At 27.0% G+C, this 26,781-nt stretch overlaps 3 protein-coding genes across 7 annotated transcripts in view; 1 reads left to right on the top strand and 2 right to left on the bottom strand.

Moving 5' to 3' along the window:
- Positions 1-24,357, bottom strand: part of LOC112693276 (rho GTPase-activating protein 26) — a 28,820-nt gene extending 4,463 nt beyond the window's left edge. For 3 of the 5 annotated variants that reach the window (XM_025568299.1, XM_025568295.1, XM_025568270.1), the window contains exons 1-6: positions 24,177-24,357; positions 23,931-24,106; positions 19,373-19,530; positions 15,173-15,244; positions 666-767; positions 476-586 (exon numbers count right to left, since the gene is read on the bottom strand). In XM_025568299.1, coding sequence (XP_025424084.1) covers positions 476-586; positions 666-767; positions 15,173-15,244; positions 19,373-19,530; positions 23,931-24,090 — 603 coding nt within the window. In that variant the 5' untranslated portion in view covers positions 24,091-24,106; positions 24,177-24,357. Of the gene's footprint in view, positions 1-475; positions 587-665; positions 768-15,172; positions 15,245-19,372; positions 19,531-23,930; positions 24,107-24,176 lie in introns of those variants that run through there. The other 2 variants (XM_025568286.1, XM_025568278.1) reach the window with 2 other exon arrangements.
- Positions 24,358-24,513: 156 nt separating this feature from the next.
- Positions 24,514-25,898, top strand: LOC112693309 (protein YIPF1). Its single transcript, XM_025568304.1, has 3 exons — positions 24,514-24,684; positions 24,743-25,164; positions 25,552-25,898. The coding sequence occupies exons 2-3, from the start codon at positions 24,745-24,747 to the stop codon at positions 25,828-25,830; spliced, it is 699 nt and encodes a 232-aa protein (XP_025424089.1). The 5' UTR covers positions 24,514-24,684; positions 24,743-24,744; the 3' UTR covers positions 25,831-25,898.
- Positions 25,899-25,919: 21 nt separating this feature from the next.
- LOC112693334 overlaps positions 25,920-26,781 on the bottom strand; it is a 1,631-nt gene continuing 769 nt past the window's right edge. The window contains exon 3 of the mRNA XM_025568332.1: positions 25,920-26,266. Coding sequence (XP_025424117.1) covers positions 25,963-26,266 — 304 coding nt within the window. The 3' untranslated portion in view covers positions 25,920-25,962. The remainder of the gene's footprint in view (positions 26,267-26,781) is intronic.

Genomic DNA, 26,781 nt, shown 5'->3' with positions numbered 1-26,781 from the left:
TAAAGATACATTTTTCTTAAGTACAGATAATAATTCAATATATATTTATGTTTCATACATTGTTGAACTAATCAAAATATCATATTTAAAAATAAATAAAGAAGATATTATGTTAGAATATACTGAATATTGATCAAAGAAGAAACTAAAACCTAAGACAAATGGCAAAGTAAACAATTACGGTACTCATACAGGATTATTTAAATTTTAAATGTTTAGAATTGAATTTATACATTGGAATTTCTATACCAATGAAACCAAATTAAACTATAAACTTTTAACAATCAATTTAGTTAAGTCAGTCTTTAGGAGACACTAAACAATTAATTAATTCTAATTATCAAGAACATAATGCTAGTTGAAGAGTTTTCATTTTATACAAAAAATATAATTTTTAAAGCTTCTTCTTCTTTTTTTTTTTTTTTGTTCATGATTATAACTGATACCAACAAAATAAAAATAAAATATAACTTACAGTTTCAACAAATTCAAATTTTTTTCTTTCTTGAACTTCTTGTAGTAAAAAAACATATTCAAGACTAGCTTGACAAAAATGGCGTTGTTCCATTTCTAATGTAGCATCAGCCTAAAAATATATGGTATATTGCATAAATTAAAATCCACAATAAAGACAATTTCATTATAAACACAAAGTGAAGACTAACCTCTTGAAGCACTGAATCTTGCTTTTTAGTTGACAGATTTAAGTAGCGCTCTTGGCTCTGGCAAAATTTGGCAGTTTGTTTTTCAAATTTCTTTTTTCCTTCCTAGAAAATTAATATATCATAAAAAAATACTTATTACAATTAATATTAAAATATTAGAAAAAAATAATTATTTTAAATAAAAATGTACAGCTTATGGTACCCAACAATATTTTAAAGAATGATTAATTAGCAAACACTTGAAAAAAAATGTATTATACAATAATGGAAATAATTTAAGTAAAATTTTGCTTGAGTGTCTAATATTTTCTACTAAAACCTATGCATATAATATGCTAGCATCTACTGAAAAACCTTATTCAGATATGATTTATAAAAATACCATTAAGAAATTCTAAAATCAACACCCTTTCTCTTTTATTTCGTTTTTGCTCACAACTATTTAAAGTAGACCATCCAGTCCTTGATTCAGAATTTCTTAATTTCACATACAGGTATTTTTCAAAATACTACAATTATCTTTATACGAGTATATTGCTTTCAATTACATCCAATAATCTCTCATTTAATTTTTCACTTCTCTCTTCTTTCTTATCTTAATTTTTACAACATTACTGTCTTTAATTAATCTTACTCCACGATAAAATCCATTAAATTAATTCTAGAATCAAAATTGAAAATGATATTTTAAAAATATAATGAAATAATAATTTAATATACCTACCATAATATATAGAGTCTACTGGTTTTTTATTATAAATCGACTTGATGTTATCATATACTCACAATGATTAAGTCACAATGAGACTATGTGAAATTATTTACTAAAATATTTAATGTTGTGTTTTTTGCGTATTTTATATATATACTATTATTTTAACGTATTGTCATGTTATATCTTAATTATCTGTACTTGGACCATGGCCCGTTTTGCAATAAAAATAAAATAACACCAACATAAATTAGTATGTATAATACAACATATCTATAACGGAATCGCTCGGGATTAATAACATTTTACGTTGTTAAGGTAAAAAAAAATTAAGTTTCAAAAATGTACCTAAATATATGTTAAACATATTGTAATATAGGTAAATATTTTGTAAAGCGTAAATGTATACTTAAATATTATAACATATGAATTAAAATTTAAATGGGTTCTGTGTATAATATATATATACTTAAAAATTATAACTGAAAAAACATATTAGATACTACTTAAACTCAATATCTAACTGGAAAAAAAGAATACTGATCAACTGTCCTTCTCGTTGTGGCCCAAGCATTCAACAAAGTTAGGCATTCTGGCCTTTTGTACGAATTGAAAAATATCTTACCCCCTCCTTGCTATTCATTTTTTAAATTATATATTGAAGACCGCTACTACAAAACAAAAGTAGGACTTGAAATCTCGGCGTTATCCCCAATAACTGCAGGAGTTCCTAAGGGGCCACATCATATATTATGTTCAATCTATATTCGGCAGACCAACCGACGATCCGCCACACTTCCGTTGCGGATTTCGCTGATGACAAAATAATTTATTCCTCACATGTAAATCCAATAACGGTTGGTTATAATCTACAAAATTATTTAGACCGCATTTCTTTTTGATACACGAAATGAAAAATAAAAATCAATCATGTAAAATCGTCACATTAGACCTTTACCTTAAAACGAGGAACAATACCATCAATCACATTAGACGATTATAACACCCCAAAAGCTACTAGCTCTCGCTATTTAGACTTAATACTAGACCAACGTTTAATATGGGCAGACCATATAAAAAGCAAATGAATTTTTTTAAACGCTAGAATGAAATCTCTCCCCTACTTAATCAGTAAACAGCACTTTTAGCAAATTATAGTGATTTAGTTATTAATTCTAATAAATTTAAATTTAAAATTGTGGCTGAAAACTTTTTTAATTTTTCTAAATATGTAATCACGGTATTAAAATATTTTATTTGTAACTCATCGCTTGTCTCATTGTCACCATAATAATCATCGTTTTCTGGGATTTGAATTTCCTTTTCTTCTAAAAAAGACGCAGAATCATAAGTTTGATGCAACTCCAATTTACTATCAAATTTAATGAAATCTACTATATCAAAATTGGTTGTAAGACACCTTCATTTATTTCGATCATTTTCTGGAAAATGTATATACACTATCGCAATCCAACGTTATCCAGTTGACTGAATCCAAGATATTAATTAATTTAGTGAGATAACTGTTGGGCTGAAGAGCAATTATCCATTTTACAAAATAAATAAATAATAAATTACAAAGATTTTAGTCGATGGGTATTTAGTATGATTAGACTTGAACGCATAGACGCAAATAGTGTTTGAGATGGGGGGGGGGGGGGCTGAAACTCATGTTGATTTTGAACACTTTATTGACACTTATATTACAAAAATTTTCTTCGCTACGCTCAGATTAAATTTACCAATCAAAATCATTAATTTACAATACTTAAATATGTATGTTTTAATCACAAGTTATTAAAAAATAAATTTACATTAGTTTTATTCTTCTTTCTGTTTTAGAAAATTCGTTTAAAATATCCTCAACGCCTACAACAAAATATTTTTCTATATTAAGTATAGCTAATTCATTGAACCGGTTTTGAGACATAGTAGACCTTAAATATGTGTTGATCCTTCGCATTGCCGAAAATGATTTCTCACAAGTGGATGAACTGGTTGGTAATGTGATTGCTACTTGAACGAGTTTAAATAAATTTGGAAAAACTTGATGTGAAGACGTTCCTTAAAATATTCATATTCTGTATTCCCATTTAAAATATTTAAAAATACAGTCGTTTCACACATTAAATCTTCAGTATTTATTTTTAAAATATACTAAATAAAATAATAGTCAATAATTATAAATACTACATTTAAAATATTTATATTCAGGGGGGCTATACAATGTTTAGGGGGGCTTAGCCACCAGCCCCTCTGCTATTTGCGCTTATGCTTGAACATATAAATCACTTCTTGCTATATTGGTTGGGTGACAGTGGCGGCTCATGAGGTTCACATAAGGTGGTACACAATTAATTTGTAAGATATGTAGGTTGGTAAAAAAAATATTAATTTTAACATAGATTTAGGTATATGTAACATTATTATCTATCTATCTATATATATATATAAATTAATTGCTGTTCGTTAGTTACACGAATAATAATATACGTTAACGTCGGTGGTCGATAGTAAACAGAAACATGATTGTTGTTTTAAATTTAAGATAATGACTAACATTATCAGCTAATAATTGGAGTATAATAAACAAATGTGAGTAAAAATAAATCATAATGACGATGCCAACGGCGCGCCGACAGAAAATAATTCACTGAAAACAAGTTAATTGGTTATGTGCACATCAATCCATTATAACGCATGTTGCGTGTTTCGACTTGTTTTAATTTTTACATTGTACAAATGTGCACACCAATAGTGTGCACTACAGCATCACTATAACACATTCACTGATACCGTTTCGTCGCGGACAACCACCTGCCCGTTTGGCCTTCGGAAACCCCATCTAAATATTATATTATTTTCATAATATTCTGAATTTATATTTTTATATTTTGAAAAATAATCTTAATAACACTACAGGTATTTAGTTGTATTATTATGGTTTATGTTTTCAATTTTTTTGAGTTTGGGTAGGTAGTGCACGTGCACTTGTGCACATATACACGTGCTGCCACTGTTGGGTGATTATTCGAGTGCGGCATTAGTATTTTCATATTAGATCGTTCAATTTTCGGGTGACATAGACTATTACCTAAGAATACCAGGAAATTTTTATTCTAAGATCACACATCAGCGTAAAAATCTCACATAAGCACTGTTAATCGATTTTTTGCTTTTTTCCTTCAATTCATGACTCATTCTTTGATACTATCAATTTATATTTACAAAATTTTTTTGTAGGCCGGCCACACATGGGCGATATTTTATCACGCAAAATTTTACCGAGCGATATTTTTCATGTCAGCAATTTAAATCAAAGTTTTTTATCGTATTTTATTTTATTCTTAGGTTACAGTCATTTTATAAAAAAAAAAAATTAAACAAAAAATGTGGGTTCATCCACTCTTCAGTTATTTCCCGTTTATCCAAAGGTGCATTTACTTTAATTTTTGAAGTATTAAGAAGTGATCCTGATAAGTTTTTCAATTTTTTTCGATCGAGTATTTCTGCATATGATTCATGAGCTGCTATTCACATACTTGGAGAATAACTTAAAAATGGATACCGATATGCGGAAAGCTATATCCAAGACATATAAAATTATTTTACATTGAAATAGAAAAATGATAGAATCAGGATGCTTTTAACAGTATATATTAAGAGGCACACTTTGTTAACAAAATAGTGAATTTTTTATAGTTATAGCCAGTGGCGGATTTAACGGTCGTTTAGTCGGCGAATGCCGACGGGGCCCCTTCTTAAATTATTCACTGAGGCCCTGAAAAATGATAGTAATTTTTTTTTAAATTTTACCGGAAAAAAAAATTATGGTACAAATTGTAATATCGTTTACAATTACTATTTTTATTTATAACAAAATAATTTAAATATACAGGAAATACTCAAGAGTACTCCGAATACTTCAAAAATAGAACATTTTATTTATAAACAAAGTAAAAAAGATCGAATATAGATATAGTTAGAAATACTGTTAATATTGATTATAGAATTCATATAATTTCTGAGTATGTACACTATACAAGTATATGAACAATGATTTATTATCAGTTTCGCTGCATTACATTATTTCTAATGTACTATTTTCCATTTTCGTATCGCGAGTGTAGCGAGTAGCTTTGTAAAATGGGGCTAAGGATTTTAGTGATACATTTATTACGAGGCCCCTCTTTTGGATTTGCCGACTTTATTTGAACCTTTAAATCCGCCAATGGTTATAGCAGGGGTCTCCAACCTTTTTTTACCGCGGGCCAAATTTGATATACGCTTTGGCATCGCGGGCCAACATTTTTAGAAAAATAGATAGGTTATAAAATTGAGCAATAAATAATAATAAATAAGATTTATTTAAAAAATGTATGTTTATTTATATAATTTTTTTATTTTATAATTCAAAATTTCGTTTTATTATGATAAGAGTAAGTTATTTAGTGAGACGTTTGGAATTGCTTGTCTTTTAAAATGTCTTGAAAGTTTGCATCAAACTTTGTGGTTCCAATTAGCAGCGTCGCTTGTAAATGTTCGTCACTTAAGTTAGTTCTGTACTTAGATTTGACATATTTCATTTTTGAAAATGTCTGCTCACATAAGTATGTTGAGCTAAATATTGATATCATTTCACGCGCATGTTTTTTGAGATTTGGAAATGATTCCTCCTCTGGCAACAGGGCGTAAAATTGTTGGAGACTAGCTTCCTTGAAATAGTCTTTGAAATTGTTGTTTGATATGAGCTCGATAACTTCAAGCTGAAACTCTGTCGGTAAAGTTTCTATTTTTAATGCAAATGGATTTTCAAAAATTCGAATACGGTTTTCTGCACTTTTGAAATCTCTAAATCGGGTCTGGAACTGCTCTTTTAAATAGGTGAGAACTCCAACAGCAAAATCGGTAGGGAATTCTTTATAATTTTCAAGTTTGAATTTGTTGCATGTTGGAAAATAGGCAAGATTTTTTTCTATTAATTGATTTGTGAATAGATTTAGTTTTAATTTGAAAGCTCTAATGTAGGAATATGTATCTGAAATCAACGAGTTAGCTCCTTGCAACTTTAAATGCAACTTTAAACTCATTAAGGAGCTGAGTTATATCGACGAGAAAAGCTAATTTCCATAGCCATGTTAAATCAGTTAACTCAGTTATAACACGGTTTTTTTCTGTCATAAATGTGTCGATTTCTGAACGAAGATAAAAAAATGTTTTCAAGACGTGACCTCGGCTGAGCCAACGAACTTCGCAATGATAGGGAATACTGAGTACTCGCTTTCAATTTCAGCAAGAAAGTTCTTAAACTGACGGTGACTGAGAGCACTTTTTCGAATATAATTTACATTCTGCACAACAATATTCATAACTTCATATATTGGTGCATTTTTCCCACACAAAGCTTGCTGGTGTATTATGCAGTGAATAGCCATTGGTGCTGCTGCACCAGTCTCCAATACAGCTTTACAAATATTTCCAACCAAACCTGTATGTGCTCCACACATGTTGCGTTCACCATCAGTAGTTACGCCTTTTAAAATGCTAAATTCAAGACCCAAAGTAAAAATAGATTCTTTTACCTTCAAAAAAATTTCATTACCAGTACATGAGTCTTTCATTGAGTGGACGGCGGCCAATTCTTCGGTTATTTCAAAAGATTCATTGACTTCGCGAACGAATAAAAGCACCTGCGCTGAGTCTGAAGTGTCGGTAGATTCATCCAAAGCAATTGAAAAATATTTAAAGCTTTTAGCAATATCTTTTAATTGACGAATAATATAATTTCCGAGATCTGTGGTACGTCGCGCAATTGTATTCGCTGACAAGCTAATACCGGTGAATAAATTGATTTTATCGGGACAAATCTCTTCAACTGTTTTCAAAATGCACTCCTTTACAATTTGGCCATCAGTAAACGGTTTTCCGGCTATCGCCAGAGTACGGGCTACTTGAAAACTTGCTTTTACGAGAGATTCATTTTGACATGACCGTTTAATAAAAATTGACTGTTGAGCTAGTAAATTCTGTTTTAAGATTTCAAATTTGTCCGATCGTAGTTAACCAGATAGGTCGTTATATGTAGATGCGTGCTTGCTTTTATAATGTCTACCAATATTATATTCTTTCAAAACAGCAACCTTTTCCTTGCAAATAACGCATAAAGCAACATTATTTTGTTCAATGAAGAAATAGTCATTATTCCACTTTTTGTTAAAAACACGGCACTCTGTATCGACTTTCCGTTTTTTACTTAAACTCATATTTATTTTAATACAGCACAGAGCACTACACTCGATAATAAATGACACTTAACTACAATAATCATAAAAACTGATTCTACATAATTTATAAATTATACCCGATATACTACAGTGGACTCACGCAGTTAGAAAAACCCGTCGATCACACGTTCGATAGCATTATTATTACAACGGAAAAAGTCGATCATATCTTATCTGACAATCGCGTAAGTTTTGAGTACAATATTAGGCAGATAAGTGTGATTGACGAGTTTTTCTATTATTCGTGTTAGTATATATTTACAAACATAAATTGTTATGAATAATACCAAAAGAAATTAATAATAAATTTATTTTATTTTATTAATTAATTCAATAAAAAATAAATTAAACTAATGAAAATTAATATTAATATTAATGTTTTTTTATATATTATTTTTAAAACATTAATTAGCTAGGCGGGCCGGTGTAAAAACCTTGGCGGGCCGGATTCGGCCCGTTGGCCGTAGGTTGGAGACCCCTGGGTTATAGCATTGATTTTATAATAAATCTGTATATATAAAAATTTCGTGTCACGATGTATGTTCGCGATAATCTCCGAAACTACTGGACCGATTTTGATGAAATTTTTTACACCGTGTGTAATTTGGTCCAACTTAAAATATAGGATAGTTTTTTTTTCAAATTTTTTAATATTTTAAATATTTTAATTGACTTTTTAATAAATGTGTATAATTGCATGGTGTATTTCGGGTTTTCCCGTGACCGACCGCGACAGTATCTATATAGCTACCTGTAATCTGACCTTTTTTCTATTGTGTGTGTTTTATCGTCGGCGGCGTGTAGATATGAATTGTTCCGAGAATTATATAACTAACCTAACCTATGGTTTTTATCTCAATATTATTTTTTGCATTGCAATTATTGTAATAAATATATAGGATAGTTTTTATCTCAATATTATTTTTTGCATTGCATTTGTTGTAATGAAGAAAGTTATAGAATTTTCGAGAAATGTTCAAAGGTATAAAATGCGAAGTTCGGTACGACGTAAATTCAGAAAATATATATGTTGGTTTGTACTTAATTTCAACATTTAGATACTTTACCTATTACTTTTAAATTTTCTCATACATAATAACACTAATACATGGCCTACGAAAATGCCAAAAAACCAACTAATACGCGGGCAACGCCGTGTCGGGACAGCTAGTGTATTATAAAATCAATAGTAATAGTCAATAAAAGCGATTATAAATGTAAAAATATACTTTTAAGAGTAAAAAACAACATTTGATGTTTTGTTCTAGGTGTTAATATTATTCTATTTTATATTTTATATTCCATAAATTGCTAAATCTCAAAACTATGATGTATAAAATATATTCTACAATATTATTATCAATAGTTTTCATCTTAAAGGAGTAAAAATATAGTGCTTTAAAAGAGAATAATTTTGGTGGTTAGGTCTAAACATTTTTGTCAAACATTGCTATCGAGATAAGTCGCGTTTTACGAGTAACATCATAAAATCAAACTGTCCAAGGGGCTGTATCTAAATTGGGCACATATTATTCCACCCGAAAAAAATTGATAGTTAATAAACACATCCTACATATAACTTATAAGTTTATTTTAGAAAATTTAAAATTGTCTTATACTATAAGTATATTTTCACATTCTGATTCTATAAATTAAGCCATTATAGCCTATAAGCGTATAAGATTCTAGGATGTGTACTGAAAACAATTTATAATATTTCTATCTGATATTTTCAATTATTGGATCCACAATATGTGGCAAAGCTGATAAGATATGACATGATTGACGATTGACTAATCCATTTTTGTACCTTCATATTTTTTTGAGCGGAATTTACAATGCCCTATCTAAATTGTATAAGTGATATTTATTTCGCACGATCAGTGTTGGCCGGACAGGTTGGTGAAATAGCAATTGCCGATTTGTTTCCTCCTAATGAGGACCATTGAATGTTGTGCATTTTTTCTCCAATGATTCAGACATTTTTTTATTATTATAAATCAGAGTAAATAATATGAATAATAAAGAATTGTTACCATATTATAATAATAGTAAAATCTTAAGTGACTGAATAGATAAAGAAATATTATGCAAAAATTAGACAATAGCTGACTCGTGCCCACTTCGTTGGGCGTTAAACATTTTTACTTGTGATGAAATTATCTTGTGTGATCTAAGTACTGAGTGTTTAGGATTTATTTTATTCCTTTTATATTAATTAGCTGATCCGGCAAAGCTTTACTATATTTGTCATAGGTATATTTAACCCGGTGAACATTGTATCATCAAAAATTTATCCTTCTTTTATATAATATATATATATCCTATAAAAGGCTTTATTAATTTATGAAATCCGATACCGCGGCGCGGGGTTCGGTGAGCTTTGAACAACTTTGTACCGAGCAAAATACTTAGATCATCGAAATACTTGCCTATAGTTCTCACTAAACTACTAACTTTCGAAATTGTGAAGAAACTTTTCTGTAAAAGGAGAACTAATAGAAACGCCCTGAAAAGTAAAACGGATGAGAAACTTATAATAGCTGAATAAAAGGTAAACAGATGGAAAGAATACCCAGAAGAATTGTATGCAAGTCAATTTAGTGGAAATGTCCTAGAAGAGAACTGCGTAGAAAATGAAGTCAAAGGAGACTATATCCTTCAATCAGAAATTGATTCTGCTATAGAAAATCTTAAAAACAACAAAGCATGCGGTATAGATAAAATCCCATCAGAATTAATAAAGTATACAGGTGAAAAAGTAAATAAAGAACTTAGAAATTTATGTAACGAAATGTATTTGAATGGGGAAATAATTTATGATTTCAAGAAAGGCATTATAGTAACAATTCCCAAGTAAAAGGTGACAATGAATTGTGAGAAATATAGAACTTTAAACCTCAACACGCATGCTTAAAAAATAATAACAAAAGTAACAAAGAATAGAATAGAAAAAGCAATAGATGTAAACCTAGGAGAAGATCAATTTAGTTTTAGGCGAAATATAGGAACCAGAGAGACGACTTTAGCGCTAAGAATAATGACAGAAAAACAGATTAGACGAAACAAAGAAACCTTCATTGCTTTTGTAGAAGGCTTTTGATAATGTACAATGGAAAGAATTATTTAAAATATTAAAAAGAATAGGAATTAAATACAACGATAGAAGATTTATCTATAATATGTACAAAAGCCAAACAGTTATAATACAGATAGATGAAAAAGAGCAAGAAGTAAAAATAAAAAATGGTGCAAGACCGGGTTGTATCTTGTCACCAATGCTATTCAACTTGAACATTGAAGAGGCAATGAAAGAATTGAGAGCAGAAATACAAAAAGGAGTGCGAATAGGAGGAACAAAGGTTACTGCCTTAAGATTTGCGGATGACATAGCTTTCTGTGCGGAAAAAGAAGACGACCTACAAAATACCCTAGTAACAATAGATAGAATATTAAAAAATAAGTATGAAATGAAACTGAACAAAAAGAAAACGAAAGTTATGGTTTGCAGTAAAATAAATCCGGTTCGAATCAACAAAAATATCGACAATGAACGAATAAAGCAAGTGCAACAATTCACATATCTAGGAAGCAATAAAACAGAGGATGGTCGCAGCAAAACAAATATAATCTGCAGGATAGCACAGGTGAAAAGAGCATTTTAAGACAAAAGCCAAAGTTAACTACTAATAGTGTCAGTCTGGAGATAAGAAAAAAATTCCTTATTTGGAGCGTAGCGCTTTTTGGATCCGAATCCTGAACAATAAACTCAACGGAAAAAAATAGGTTAGAAGCCTTTGAAATGTGGTGCTACAGAAAAATGCTTAAAATATCATGGACTGAGAAGTTAGTAAATAAAGAAGTACTAGATAAATAAAGGAACAACGACAAATATGGAAAAGTATTCAATCAAGAAGAGGCAAGATAATAGGACACATATTAAGGCATGAAAGTTTATTAAAGAAAATAATTGAAGATGTTGAGGGACACATTGCAAGAGGAAGACCCAAGAACAGAATACATGACACAGATAATGCAGGACACGAATAAAGGAAGTTACAGGGACCTGAAAGAATTTTGTTACGATAGAGAAGCATGGAGAGCTGTAACAAACAAATTTACGGATTTATAACAAAAACAAAAAAGTTCTCACTAGCGTTTTACGGCTAGCCTGATGCTACCCAAGCTCACTATTCGCTAGTCAATTTGTATTAAATCATCATTTTAAAATGTTCAATACTATAGATAATTCGTAAGTTGCTGTTTGCGTAACTGCATATAGTAATTTAGAATGGTGAGTACTAAAAAAAATATTGTACCCAAAAATTAAAAGAAAAAATAGCATATTGGATGAATGATTTACATAAAAGCCGAACCAGATAAATAAATAATAAGGAAATAATGTTATTTAGTATTTATACAATGTAATATTCTTTAATTTAATTTATTTTTATTTCTGTAACATCAGTTTTGAAACTTAAATTATAATAAGACAAAAAAAATAAATAATTTTGGCCCTTATATATTGACCTTTAATACGCCCTGTGTACTAAGCTCACCGAATTAAGGTTCACGCCTTATATTATTACTTTAACTGTCACATTTGTTATCAATAGGAAATAATTGATAAAATATACGTTAAACTCACAGTCAAAGCAATGTCAAAACATAGACCGAGTATATAATTCAATTACTGATTACTAGGGCGCGGATTTTTAAGTAATTACATAATTTTATTGAATCTGAATTTCTCAATTCTGATTAAAAATAAGCACGTTTCATAACACTCTGAATAATATGAGACCTTTTTTATTTTACATATTTTCACATAATTTGATGTAAATACATATTTTGTAAATATTTCACAATTTCATACCATTTCAATACGGTTTTTATTTAATTTACAATTATTATATTGGAATTAAATAAAATAAAATATTTTAAATCTTGATCCAGATACAATCGCTATTACTTCAAATTACAAAACAAAATAACTAGAGATCCAACCTTCAGTTGTAAATTATGCGATGGCATGCCTGGTAAATCCAATGAGTTTAAAAATTCTGTTGGATAATTTATAACTTTAGTAGCATTGCTAACTGTATTAATATATTTGTATGACACCAAGTCTCCTAGTAACAAATTTTGTATCTTGAGATTCAATTTGTTGACGTCCACACTTTTTGCTGCTAAAATTGATTTTTCTGCCAGCCACTCATAATTTGTGTATTGTCTGTGGACTTTGAGAAATATCTGGTCAATGAGAGCATCTTGCGAATCAATGATTGTGCAAAAATCGGTCGGTAATCGTAAGCATCCCGTTTCATCCGTAGTAACTTTCCCATCACCGATATCTAACAATTGTTTTGAGGATTTTCCACACGCAGCTTTTTTTGATTAATTTGCAAGTATCGTAATCGTTCGCTCTCTATCTTTACATACATGTCGACCATAAACTGTTGACAAAGCTCACGACATCGCAGAATAACGTTGTTCTGATCGCGTCTAATGATCAACCGATATGCATAATAATCCTTCGAACTAACATTCTTGTTTTTTTTGGTACCTGTTGCGGGATCTTGTTGTTTAATATTTATGCAATACCCGTCATTCAATACAAAAAATAAAATTAATAGTTTTTAAATAGTATAATTTAATAATTAATTTTCAATTGCGCAGTTATCGACCAGGTTAAAAATTATTAAATTAAACTACGATTTATTAAACAATAGCACTTAGGAGTATAAAAATAGATAAAAACCTATTCACAGACCTACCAAATGTATATACAACATTTCATTAAAATCGGTTAAGCCGTTTTGGAGGAGTATGGTAACAAACACTGTTACTCACTCTTCACGTTGATCCATTTTTTTGGTGTTGGCCGGCGGCCCCATTTTAACGATAATTTATTTCATATGGACAATTTTATAAGCTTAAGTTTGCTGCAGTTTTTTCAATTCGAAAAAACATTCCGAAACTCAAAAAATCAATCATTAAAATTTTTTGTTAAAATAAAATTTAAAATAAGGGTTTTTCCAAAAAAAAAAATTTTTGTAAAAACCTTCTCCTGACAATTACGAACAATTAAAAAAAATTTGAGTCAAATTGGACCAGCCGTTCTCAATTGATGAATTGTTATAAATTTTTGGCTCTATTTATATATATATAAATAGATTTAGTAGCATATAAAATGTATATCTATTTAATAGTATTTTATTAACACGTGATTTTATTGTGATATAAGTATTGATTTAATCTTGATTTGTACGAGGATGGGATATTCAGACCGAAGGATACCACCAATCAGTTATATAAAAGACAATTTTCTACAACTTTATTTAAGTAATTAAAAGACAGTTATTACTTTGAAGTCTATATTAACTACAAATATTGTGTAATAGTGAACTAAAATGGGAAAAATGAATTGCGAGCGTACCTTGTAATTTTTTAATGAATAGTTGAAGATACTTATTTTCAGTTTTGCACTTTAGGGAAGAGGGCCAGCAAAATATTAAAGCCCCTGAGTGGAAAAATTTTAAATACAATCTTAAGTATGATATATAATAAATAACATTGATATAATAATAACGCTGTCAAAAATATCGCCTTTCAGACTAACACAACAGTTAAGTGATATAAATTCAATATACTTACTTTTGAGCCTAACTTTATCTAAAACCTATCGTATTCATTACCAGTCGTCTAATGTATTTTTGTATATACCCGTAGCAAACAATATAAAATGAACAGGAAATCAAGGAAATGAACAATTATGTTCAGCTTAATAATATTGTAAACTATCAAATATTTGTACAAATTATAGAAAGTTTCGCGATGTTTTTATATTTAGTTAGTTTTATATTGATCTAGGTTCGATTAACTGTAATTTATACGAGTATACAACTCACATAATCTTACAATGTAGGTATTCTCCTTTCTTCCTCATATGCAAGACTAACTGAAACTCTATGCAAGACCTAATCGTAATAGTTATATTTATTGAACATAAAGTTAATTTTTCTTCGATGACATATACATTTTAAAATTCTTTTAAAATGTTTACGTGACCATTGTTCGTTAGACATTAATTATTACAAATCACCATATATGTACGTGTACTCAGTATAGTATTTTTAAGTTTTTGACAATAAATGTGTTTTAGCGAATGTTTAAACATGATTGTTTTGTCTCCAAGTACTAATTAATCTAATGACTCGTCTATTCTTATTCCAATATTATAACTAGATAGGTACTAGGTACTAACTACTTTATGTATTAAACACTATATCTATAATATAAATTAATAAAATATATATGTATATGTTATGTAAATTATGCCGTATTTACTTTAGTTGTAATACGATTAAGAAAATAAACATTTGGTTATAGTATTATCTTTATTTTGTAATTACGTATGTAACAGACAACTATGTAACTATACAAAGTTTTTTCCAAAAATTCAAATATACATGCAAATTAAACAAACTATATTCGTGTAAATATCTTACCTTTACACCACCAATGTGTTCCTTTCTAAAGTTTTCTAAAGGAATTATGAATTGATCGTAAGCTCTGGCAAGCTGAAATAAAAGAAAATAAATTTTGTTTTTAATTTGATTTATTTATTAATATACTTGATTGAAAACTGTATTCATTGTAATTCATAATTTTATTAATAAGCAGTTAGAATACATAAATACTATTGGTAAATATTTAGATAATATTAGATAATGTTATTAAATAAAATAATCTTATTATAAATAGAAATATATATAAAAGTATAAGTATAAGTAGAAATATACCTAAGTATATATAAATAGAAAAATAACTTATCAATTGACATTTTATTGAGTGTCGAAAATGATAGAATTCATGCAATAAAGGGGAATAGTATTCTATAAATTGCTAAATATCAAAACAATGGTACATTGGATATATGCTACAGTATTATTATCAATAGTTTTCATCTTAAAGGACTGAACAATTAATATAAAATCAATTTTACTTTTATTGAATAAAAATATAGTGCTTTAAAAAAGAATAACTTTGGTAATCTAAAAATTATTGTCAAACATTGCTCTCAAGTTTTAACATAAATCGCATTTTATTGGTACATCATAAAATCAAACTGTCCGAGGGGCTGTATCTAAATTATATAAGTGATATTTATTTCGCCCGATCAGTGGCGGCCGGACAGGTTGGCGAAATAGCGATCGCCAATTTGACCTCCTTCTAATAAGCCCATTGAATATTGTGAATTTTTTCTCCAATGTTTCAAACATTTTTTTATTAATATAAATCAGAGTAAATAATATGAATAATAAAGAATTTTTACCATATTATAATAATAGTAAAAATCTGAAATTACTGAATGCGATAAAGAAATATTAAGCAAAAATCAAACAATAATTGATATATCTATATGTTACTGGCAATATGGATAATCCGGTATTTTGCAAAATGCCTAGGCATTATACAAAATGTCAAAAATCACTCGGCAATATACATAATACGAGTTTTGCCAAGGTAATATGTATAATGCCAATCGTGGAATAGACAATATGAAGAAAACTAACAAAATTGGACATCGCCTATTATCAACGACTTTATTTATCGTTTATCATAAATGTGCATTCACGATTTAACGCAATTAAAATTAATATTTTCTTACTACTATAATAATAATTTTGAGGTACAATATTGAACGTACTAATAATTTTATTACAATATCGTCATTTTCGTGTCTCGTTTTGGTGTTGCAACTATGCATACGACTTATATGAAGTCAAATTTTTATAAAAAACTAAATTTTTTTTTTAAAAATTTGGCCACTAATACTAGTTTTTTATCTGATGAACAGTATAATGAGTTGATAAAAATTGAATCTACAAGAATTGGCCAAGAGTTTTTAAAATGTGTTTGTAAGTTCAAGTGTCAAAATAAAAAGTGTATTTGCCTTAAAAATAATATTTTGTGTACTTCAATCAAAATGTTACTTTTCTACAACATGTTATAATAAGTAAATAGTAGTTTAAGTAAAATATTTATATAATAGTAATAATATAATAATAGATAAAAATTAAATTTTATCTGTAATATGAGTAATAATGTATAATAATTATAAGAATCTCAATGTAATATAACATAAAATAAAATGTTTTGTACTTTGCCTAAAAAAAAATTGGCATTTTATAAAATACCTAGGTTATATGTAAAATAATATTGAAAATCATATGTTTTATTTGAATTATCTATATTGCCAGTAATATATATATATATATATATATATATATATATATATATATATACAAGCTGACCCGTGCCCACTTCCCTGAGCATCAAATATTTTTACTTTTGATGAAATTATCTTGTGTGATCTAAGTACTGAGTGTTTAGGATTTATTTGATTTCTTTTTTATTATATACCTGATCCGGCAAAGCTTTGCTATATTTTTCATAGGTATATTTGACCCGGTGAACATTGTATCACCAACAATTAATCCTTCTTTTATATATATATGTTACGGGCAAATTATACAAATTGAGCATTTTATATATTGGCCGGGCAGTATATATAATGTCCTTCGTATATTGGTCAATATAGATAACGGATATGATTTAATGAAATATGATAAATCAATGAATAATGACATGTATTTATATTAGATATAAGTAGATATAATTGGTTGCACCACCTATCCTTTCTTGGCTGTGCTTCCTTTTTTTTACACGATTCGCAACTATTTAAGTATAGCATAATCATATCCCTGGTGATATTTTTATATAGGTACGCACTGAATTAACTAATTTGCATTATACAAACGATTCGCGGTTACTATAAATACTATACTATTATAAAAGGTTATTACATATTTTTTTAAAAGTTTATAATCATTCGGTTTCTTTTTCTTTGAATAGTTTTTTAATTGATTTTTATGTAAAATTAATTGATCAAATTTTAATTTGGTAAAAAATTAAGTTTTTGAAACTTTTTTTTTTTAACAAATTGTTTAAATTATCATTAAACTTTTCCATATTCGAATAAGTAGTTAGGTACGCACTGAATGAATTAACCTGTATTATACAAACGATTCACGGTTACTAAATAGTTCATTTTTGAGAATAAGCAAAAGACCGACTGCACAATAAGCACTACAACTACATATAACTTATAAATCAGTAAATATAGTAATAATATATTATGTCACGTACACGCATATAATATGTGGACAATCGGACATCCCCATTGTAAAAATACGATAAGAACAAACAAACTAGTTACAGATAATAATTAGACTTTATTTTAACTATGTTTTACGATTTATCATATTTCATTAAATCATATCATCCGTTATCTATATTGCCCAATATACGAAGAGCATTTTATATATTGTCCGGACAATGTATAAAATGCCCAAATTATATACTTTGCCTGTAACATATATGTATATAAACTGAACCACGTAAAAATCGTTGTGCAGGTTACATACATATATTGTTCTGTTTTAATCATTTTTTTTTTTTTTAATTTTAGATACTTCTTTTTTTATTAACATAATAATATCGTAATAACAACCTACTTAATGTGTCATTAGTGCATGTAATATGACCTTTTTTGAAATATTTATATAAAATTAAATGCTGTTTTAATGTATTTTTTTATTTTTATTTTTCTAAGTAAATAACATTTTTTATTTTCAAACCATCTGTAATATAATAAATTTATTTTCCGGTTTACCTGTTTATCTGATAATACCGTATATAACTGTTCATGTGAGAAACAGAGCGCAAATCAATTCCAACATATTGAAATGTTTGGCATTGAGCTTTATTAATTGTAATAGCGAACGAAATTGTAATGGGGAATTGAAGTCCCTTAAACTGGAAAGGTAAATTAGTAGGAATCATAGATATACGGAGTATTTCACTCCTTGCTGTAAAGTACAGTACAGTACTGTCATTGTAACGCGTTCGACGACGGCGCGACGAAAATATATGTAACGGAAGCAATTGTCTGACAACAATTTTTAGACCATCACAATTATTCTTTTTAAAGTACTAGGTATACATTTGCACAATAAAAAAAAAATGGTTTTTTAGAGTTGTATAGTCCTTTAACAGTTTTTATATTTCAGACAGTAAAATAACTTAAATATGTAAAAATTAGACCATTTATATAGTTAAAAATTGTTTATATATCAATATGTTTCTAAATACATAAATATATATACTTTATTGTTCTATAAAATTATATTTTTTTAAATTCAGCACAGGAGAACATTTGAGGAGGTAGATATATATTTTACAGTACAAATTTTTCAAACGTGGATGTGTAGTGATTTTTAAATTTTATTATTTTAAGAAACTGTTGATAATATTAATGATTATAATTAAAATAAAGAAATTAATTAGTGACAACAAAAAGGGAATTTACTACTTAAATAATTGAACGATTTAAAAAGTTAAATACTGAAAAAACGTATACTAATTCATGTATTTACTTCTCAATAATGTAATATTTTTTCAAAATAAAATGATAAAACGCAATATTATATTATCTTGTACGTGCATTACATTAAATTGGGCTGTCAATTTGTCATGCTCTTCGTCACACTTTCACTGGCATACAAGGTTAGTAACTAGGGCCTACTTTAACCAAAGAAATATGTGTACTACCCGAGAAGGTGGTGTTGTATATATTTACTGACCATTCTGTCTCTTTCATCTTCTATAGACGAGATGAGGCGTCCAAATTCAGCCAACGATCGAGTTATTACTAACTCATCATCCGTTTGAGTCGTACCAATGCATTCGAAATCGAATTGCTGTAGTGAACTGGATACCAAACGTTGAGCTCGAGACAGATCTTGAAATTAAAAATGTAAATTATAACAAAATTGAAGTAAAAATCATAAATACATACGACCCTAGGAAATAGTTGTTTATTAAAATATAAAACTATATTTTTACATACATATACCTATATTTTATTCAGTACATTGAATTGAAAGAGAGCAATTCACACATCAAGAGAATGCAATTGTAACACGGTTCTTTTTATGACAATTCTATATAAAAAAAATAACTACATATTTTACGCATTATATATGAGCCACAATATGTATATATTTATTTTTTTTACTATGTATATTTTATAAAACACCGCACATTTTGTAAATAGATAATGAGAAGCCATAAATAAAAAACAACAAATAGTCTCAATAAAATTTAAACAACTTATTTTGCAGACATGTGTAAAAAATAGAACACACCATCTAAAATTATAACACATTCATATGTCCATATTACAATAAGTATACCTATACATGATAACTAAACATAGGTATATTAAATTTATGAATTATTGTATTTAAAAATATTAACAGTTTTGGGTTCCTTTAATACTTATTACATAAATTAAACACATTACAAGTTTTAGATAATTAAAAAAAAAATGCTTAACACATTTAAATGCCTATATAAATATAACTAAATGCTAACAAAAATTAACATATGATAAAATGGTCAACAGTTTTAGTAAATATATCTTATTAAAACATGTATGAGTACTGTCGAGTATTTATAATTATAATGCATAAAGTTAATAAAAATAGAAATCCAACGAAAATAATCAAAAATCCCCATTACTAAAGTCTTACAATTTAATTTATCAACTAAGTGTCTAAAATATTTGCAGTAAATATTATGATATATTTGTAATATTACTAAGGAGAAAACTAATTGGTTTATAAATTATAAAATAATAAACAAAAAAAATAAAAAAATGTTAATGAGTGTAAATAACAAAAAATAAATTGGTAATAATGACAAATTAAATGAAAAAAATACTTTTACCATAGCATTATTGATTTTCAAACACAGTTTTTTAGATATCAGTTTAGTTATTTTTACATATATTTCATAGTTACTAAAAATATATGTCCATATTAAATTGATAAATCATAAAATATGTTTGTGTTCGATACTGAATATGTAATTAGATACGCATAAACATAATAATTATTAATTTAGACTATCAATAAAGACGATGTTCTAAAATAAACTCAACTATTCTAATTTGAGCTCTAGTTGAAAATGGTTATATTTTAAATCTAGTTATATGCAACAATCTGTCTTAGAAAAAAACAAACATTAAAAAGTTAGAAGTAAGTTTAACAGGAATATCTTTATCCCATACACGTAGGAGCGAATATATCTGTACAGTGCTCGACTTAGCAAAATTAAAGAGGGGGACTCTATTTACTTTAAAAAAAATAACGTCCCCAAAATTGGCTGAGCGTTATGATTATAGCGTAATAATAGTAGGGGGACGCTAAAATTTCTGAAAATTAGTTGGGGTACTCCGTCCCCCCGCAAGACGAGCACTGTATCTGTACCAATATTAGTATTATGATCCAAGTCCTAATATGTATATCTCATAAACATGTAATTTTAAAATGGACGGAATTTTCAATTCTAAGAGATTTTAGTAAATTTAAAGCTATTAAAATGAATAAAATAAAATAAAACAATAAAACATATTTGTCAGTCTGAAATTAAACAAAGTAAAACCATCAAATTGCAGAAAGACATTTTATTTTGATATTTTCATGAAACAGGTAGATGGATAAATGCATACGTCAACACTATAAGTGTGAGATACTAGGAGACTTTTAATATAATACTTTTAATGTAAATAACATTATTCAATTAAAATAGATATTCTTTAAAATACAATTTACGTTTCGTTGAGGAAAAATAGTACTAGTAAACGTATTGTGATTCACCAATACCTTCGATAAGTAATACGTTTAAGGCATTCTTTAACTGACACAGTAAATAACCCACGTGGTGTAATGTAATTAACATAAGAATTGAATTTTGATTGACAATAATGCTATTTGTACAAAGGCGGAGTCACGGAAACACTACATACTTGATTATGCATTTTAAATAAGTACTAGTTATTATGTGCTGATATTCTTTTTCACAGTTATAATAAGGTCCCATGCCAACAAACTTAGTATGGATGGCAATAACAGTATATAACTAAATATGTATTTCATGCCAAAAAACATAAACCTATATTTGGACACATTTAAAATACAAAACCTCATAAAATCGTATATAAAAATTCCAGTTAAGATAGTTTGGATAAAATAGTACACAATATAAATATAACTAGAATATTGAATATGATCATAGTAAAGATTCACTTACAAACTTAAATATAACTTTTTTTGGTTAATAGATAATGAAAATCAAATAGTAAGAAAATAATATGTTATACTTAAAAAATTATCTTATCAACTAATTTTTAAATAGCGTTACAAAATACATTATTTTAAAATTAATCAATGAATATGTTATGAATGTTTTAGTAAATTTCAAATTAAATAAATGGCTCATCAATAGATAAAAGGTTACATTGAAGTATTAACAATTGTAAATTGTTTTCAAATAAATGTGAAATGAATAAATATCTGAAGTAATATCATTCCATTATTTTAAATGTTACCAATTAAATAGAATATAGGAACAAATCAAAATCCATCCAAAATAAATATCATGAAATATATCAAACAGAATTTAACATAAAAACGATAATCTTATTAACAGTTATTATAGAAATATGTGATAATTTGTAACCAACAGCCAAAACTATTTTATATAAAATATCTTTTTGTTTATAATATTCAATAATATTTTTAAAAAAAAAAAAATTATTTTAGGAAATAAATCATTGGAATTAATTATGTTAACACATTTTAAAATAAATGTATGATATAGATGCCAAGAATCTTGGCTTAAAATGGTACATCCACATAAGTATACTTAATATTAATAATTTAGTAATAATTCGGTTTTGTTAGCATTCTAGGGAGAAGTATCAAAGTATCTAAGGGAAAATTAATTTTAAGCACATTTTATTTAATCACTTACCTATATTTTTACTTCTTAAATTTTGCTCTGAAGGAAATTATAAAATGTTTTTATGTGACATGAATACAATTATAATCAAAGTAGTTATTTAAAGAATTTATTTCATTTTTTACTAGCTAATTCCTGAGATATAAAATTATATTTTCTAAAAATAAATTTAGTCATCGTCTAGGAAACTAATTTTTATGACATAAAATATAAATCTAACAGAATTTAGGTATGCGTGATAAATTTATAATTTAATTTAAATGAATTAATACAAATTTATTTACTGTAGTCAAATATATAATGAACAAATATTACAGTAAACACATTTATGACAGATACTAAAAACGTAAGAAATTTAACAGCTGAAAATGCTTTTAGTACCGGTAGAATTATGAAGGTATTGTACACTTTCAATACATCAGAAATCTGTTTGATAATTTTTATGATGCTTGTGATTCCATAAAAAACTGATTTTACTATGTAATATAACCTGATATGTTATGCAATTTAAGAATCAATAGAAAACAATCTAAAAAATGTGCAATACTTTACTTCGAAAAATTTTAATATAAGATAAATTATTTTCTTATAAAGTAAATAATATTTGAAACAATGCAATCACTTCTCAATCAATATACTAAAATTATTATATTTAAACTATCTCTTCTAAGAATTAATTAATCAACATTATTTTATGACATAAAAAATGTTAATGTGATACATAATTAAAGTACAACAAACAAAATATCAAGATGAAACTATTTTCAGAATTAATTTAAGCTTTAGAGATAAATGAGAATAAATAAAAATAATGACTTTTTCTTTCTTCAAATACAAACATTTATTCCAATTTAATTTTTAAATTCACTAACACTTTTTTCTTAAAATTAAAAAATCAAAAATATTGTTATATTATGTTTTCATAATGAAAGAAAACTATACGAATTATGCTATACTTAAATATTTAAGTATAATTAATTTATCTGTTTTATATAAAATATATTGTGTGTGTATATATATATATATATATTATATAAATTAATTGTATTATTTTAAATATTTGGATTTTCCACATAATGTCATAGTATAAACAGACTATAAAATGTATGAACTGATTAAAAATAATTAAAATATATATTCAGTTGACAATAATGCATACAATATTTTAAATTTACTTCATTTCACACATAAATTCACTGAATTTAACAATATCAATATTTAATTATTCTTATGGATTGAAATTTAATTTTTAAAAACAGATTTCTACGAAAAAAATTAATATATTTTATTTTTATTTCAGATAAATGGTCTTTAATAATTCAATAAATGACTCACTTTTAGCAGCATTCAACAAATCCTTCAGTTCTTTTATTAGGCGTTTAATTTGCTGATTGGTTTTCTGCAATTCTCTTTCATGATCATGTAACTTTTGGCGAAAATATGGACTGTCTGTAATGCAGTCAGAAAATTCCAAGGGCTGTAATCCAATAACCATTTTTAATGATCAAATACTAAAAGAAAATAAATTTTTCTTAAATGAATATCAATGGTGTAAATAATCAAACACTTATATTAAGTTACCAAGTAATAAATTTAATTAAAATCAAGTATTGTATAGCATACAGTATAAGAAACACAAAACAAATAAATATATTAAACAAAATATCGTCTAAAAAAGTAATAAAAAACAAAAATAAATAATTTTGTATGTATTTAGAAAACAGCAAACAACTTCCTGGCGTTATCGTGTCCTAATAGGAATTAAAAACAAGAGACTGATAATCTATTAACCTAAAATGCATAGTTTATTGATGGTATGTGGTTATGTTATTACAGTACCATCTAGTGATAACATAACGGTAGCTCGGTAATGATAAATGCTTATCTGATAATAGATAATGCTCATAAGTGATTTTTAACATTTTCCAAATTATGTACACATCACTATTCAGAGATATTATTACAATCGGTTTTGAAAAAGTTTTTTCTATATATTATAATAATTATGTAGTGTTGGAACGTTTTTTATATGTATATACATTTCATATTTCTATTATAAAATTAAGAAACGAAAAAATACGTTAATTTGGTAATTGTTTGGTTATTTCTAAAATGTTATGTGTAATACATTGTCACTATTTTTCCAGAAATGGATTTTCGCACGATGGAAAACGAAAATATGCCACCTTTATCAAATCCTACTGAACTGCCTTTGCCCAAGTATCCAATTTGGACGATTGAATATTTTCAAAAGTATTTTGATGTCACTTCAGAAGATGTACTAGAACGTATTAAAGGAGCTCTGATACCCACTTATGGAGTGAACTACTTGCAACGCTACATTAGAGCTAAACCTGATGTTTATGGCCCATTCTGGATATGTTTGACTTTAGTGTTTTCTATTGCCATCAGTGGAAACGTAGCTAATTACATTCAAGTAGCTGCTGGCCATGACTACCATTGGAAGTATAATTTTCATGCTGTTTCTTCAGCAGCTACAGCAATATTTTCATATGCTTGGTTATTACCACTAGTATTGTGGGTATTTGTTACGTACAAAGAACCACAGGTATACATGAAAACTATATTATAAGAATTAAAATTTTTATTAAGATTGTTTATTATAAGTTAGAACACTCTTGGGTGCAATGAAATTTAAATAATAATTTTATAAATATATTGCATATATGAAAGTAAAATGTTAACGGCTTCAATTTAATTTTCAATATTTATAAAGTGTATTTTTTTTAAAAAAAACATGTTCACAATTTAATTAAAAAAATCTATACAATTTTAATTACGAAATAGATTTCGTTTTATATTATACTTAGTAATAACTTGATAATTTTTTAAAAATTAAAACATTCTAATTTTTAATAATTTATTATGTCCAATATGTTATAAGTTTATACATAAAATATGTATATTATAATAATTTTTTAATTTGTTTGTATAGTTCAACCTCAGCTACTTGGAACTGTTGTGTCTATATGGATACTCTCTATCAATATTTGTACCAATTTCCATTCTATGGGTAATACAGATTAACTGGTTGCAATGGCTTTTGGTCGCAGCTGGCACATTGGTGTCAGGTTATGTTATTGTATCTTCAATTGTGCCTTCTTTAGGACAGAAACCATTTGCTTTTATATTTTTAATAATAATTTTACACTTGTTTATGGGAACTGGATTCATGTTGTACTTTTTCCATGTCCCTCCTATTCAGAAATCTTAACTACATTTATAAATTTTTATTATATTCACATGTTTATGTATAGTAATATAATATAATAATAGTGTATAAATATTTATATAATACATAAATGATAAATTTAAATATATATTATAAAAAAAGCATATATTAGATTCAAAACTGAACAACTAAATCACCCTTATGTTCCACACTCATTGAAGATAAAAGTCTTTGTATTTCATTTACATGAGCCATTATTCCACGATAGTTTTCTGGTAAACCTAAATTTTTCGATAATACCCGCTCAGGTCCAGGAACATCTTTTAATATACAAGCAGGATTTTGTCTTAAACTGACTACAGTATTAGCAACAGATGAAAGAGGAACAATTTGTAGTTTTGCAGTATAAAGGTTTTGACGTTCAATAACCTCTTGTTGGTCAATACAGCTATGAAGAGCACCAACATCTATGACATTCCTGAAAATAAAATTATTAAATGTTTAATCAATTTGTAACTAATTTTTCGTTATAATTTTTATACCAACACTATTAATATAGTTCTAAAGTTTATAAAAAACAATTATATTTTTTATTTATTTATTACTTCATTTAAACGTTTATTAAATAATCAATAATTATTCAACAAAATTATTATTTGATCCATATTATTTAAGATAAAGATATTAAAATATATTCATATTAAGGTTATTAATTACAGTTGTACAATAGTAAAAAAGTTATAAGCCATTATGAAATGAAAATATAAAAAAATGCATGGAAAACTTGCAATTTTTTTTTTTGTTATTGAAAGTTATATAAAGTTTATTTTAAAGTTCTATAATAGTCTTGTATAAAATATTCAATCTGTGGTATAATAATTGTCTTATTTTATAAATCTTAAAATAGTCAAAATATTGTTATAATTATATGTAATTAATGTTAACCTTTCAATGGGCAGTATTGCACATTTGCAATAATCATTTATCATCATT

The sequence above is a fragment of the Sipha flava genome, unplaced genomic scaffold (genome assembly GCF_003268045.1).
Source record: "Sipha flava isolate LNK unplaced genomic scaffold, YSA_version1 117_pilon_pilon, whole genome shotgun sequence".
Lineage (NCBI taxonomy): Eukaryota > Metazoa > Arthropoda > Insecta > Hemiptera > Aphididae > Sipha > Sipha flava.
The sequence above is the reverse complement of the archived record's forward strand: the minus strand, read 5'-3'. Positions and strand labels throughout refer to the sequence as shown.

Coding starts and splice junctions, on each gene's coding strand:
- LOC112693309 (XM_025568304.1), top strand. CDS start 24,745: ATGGATTTTCGCACGATGGAAAACGAAAATATGCCACCTTTATCAAAT. Junction 25,165..25,551: donor TTACGTACAAAGAACCACAG/GTATACATGAAA, acceptor TTGTTTGTATAG/TTCAACCTCAGCTACTTGGA.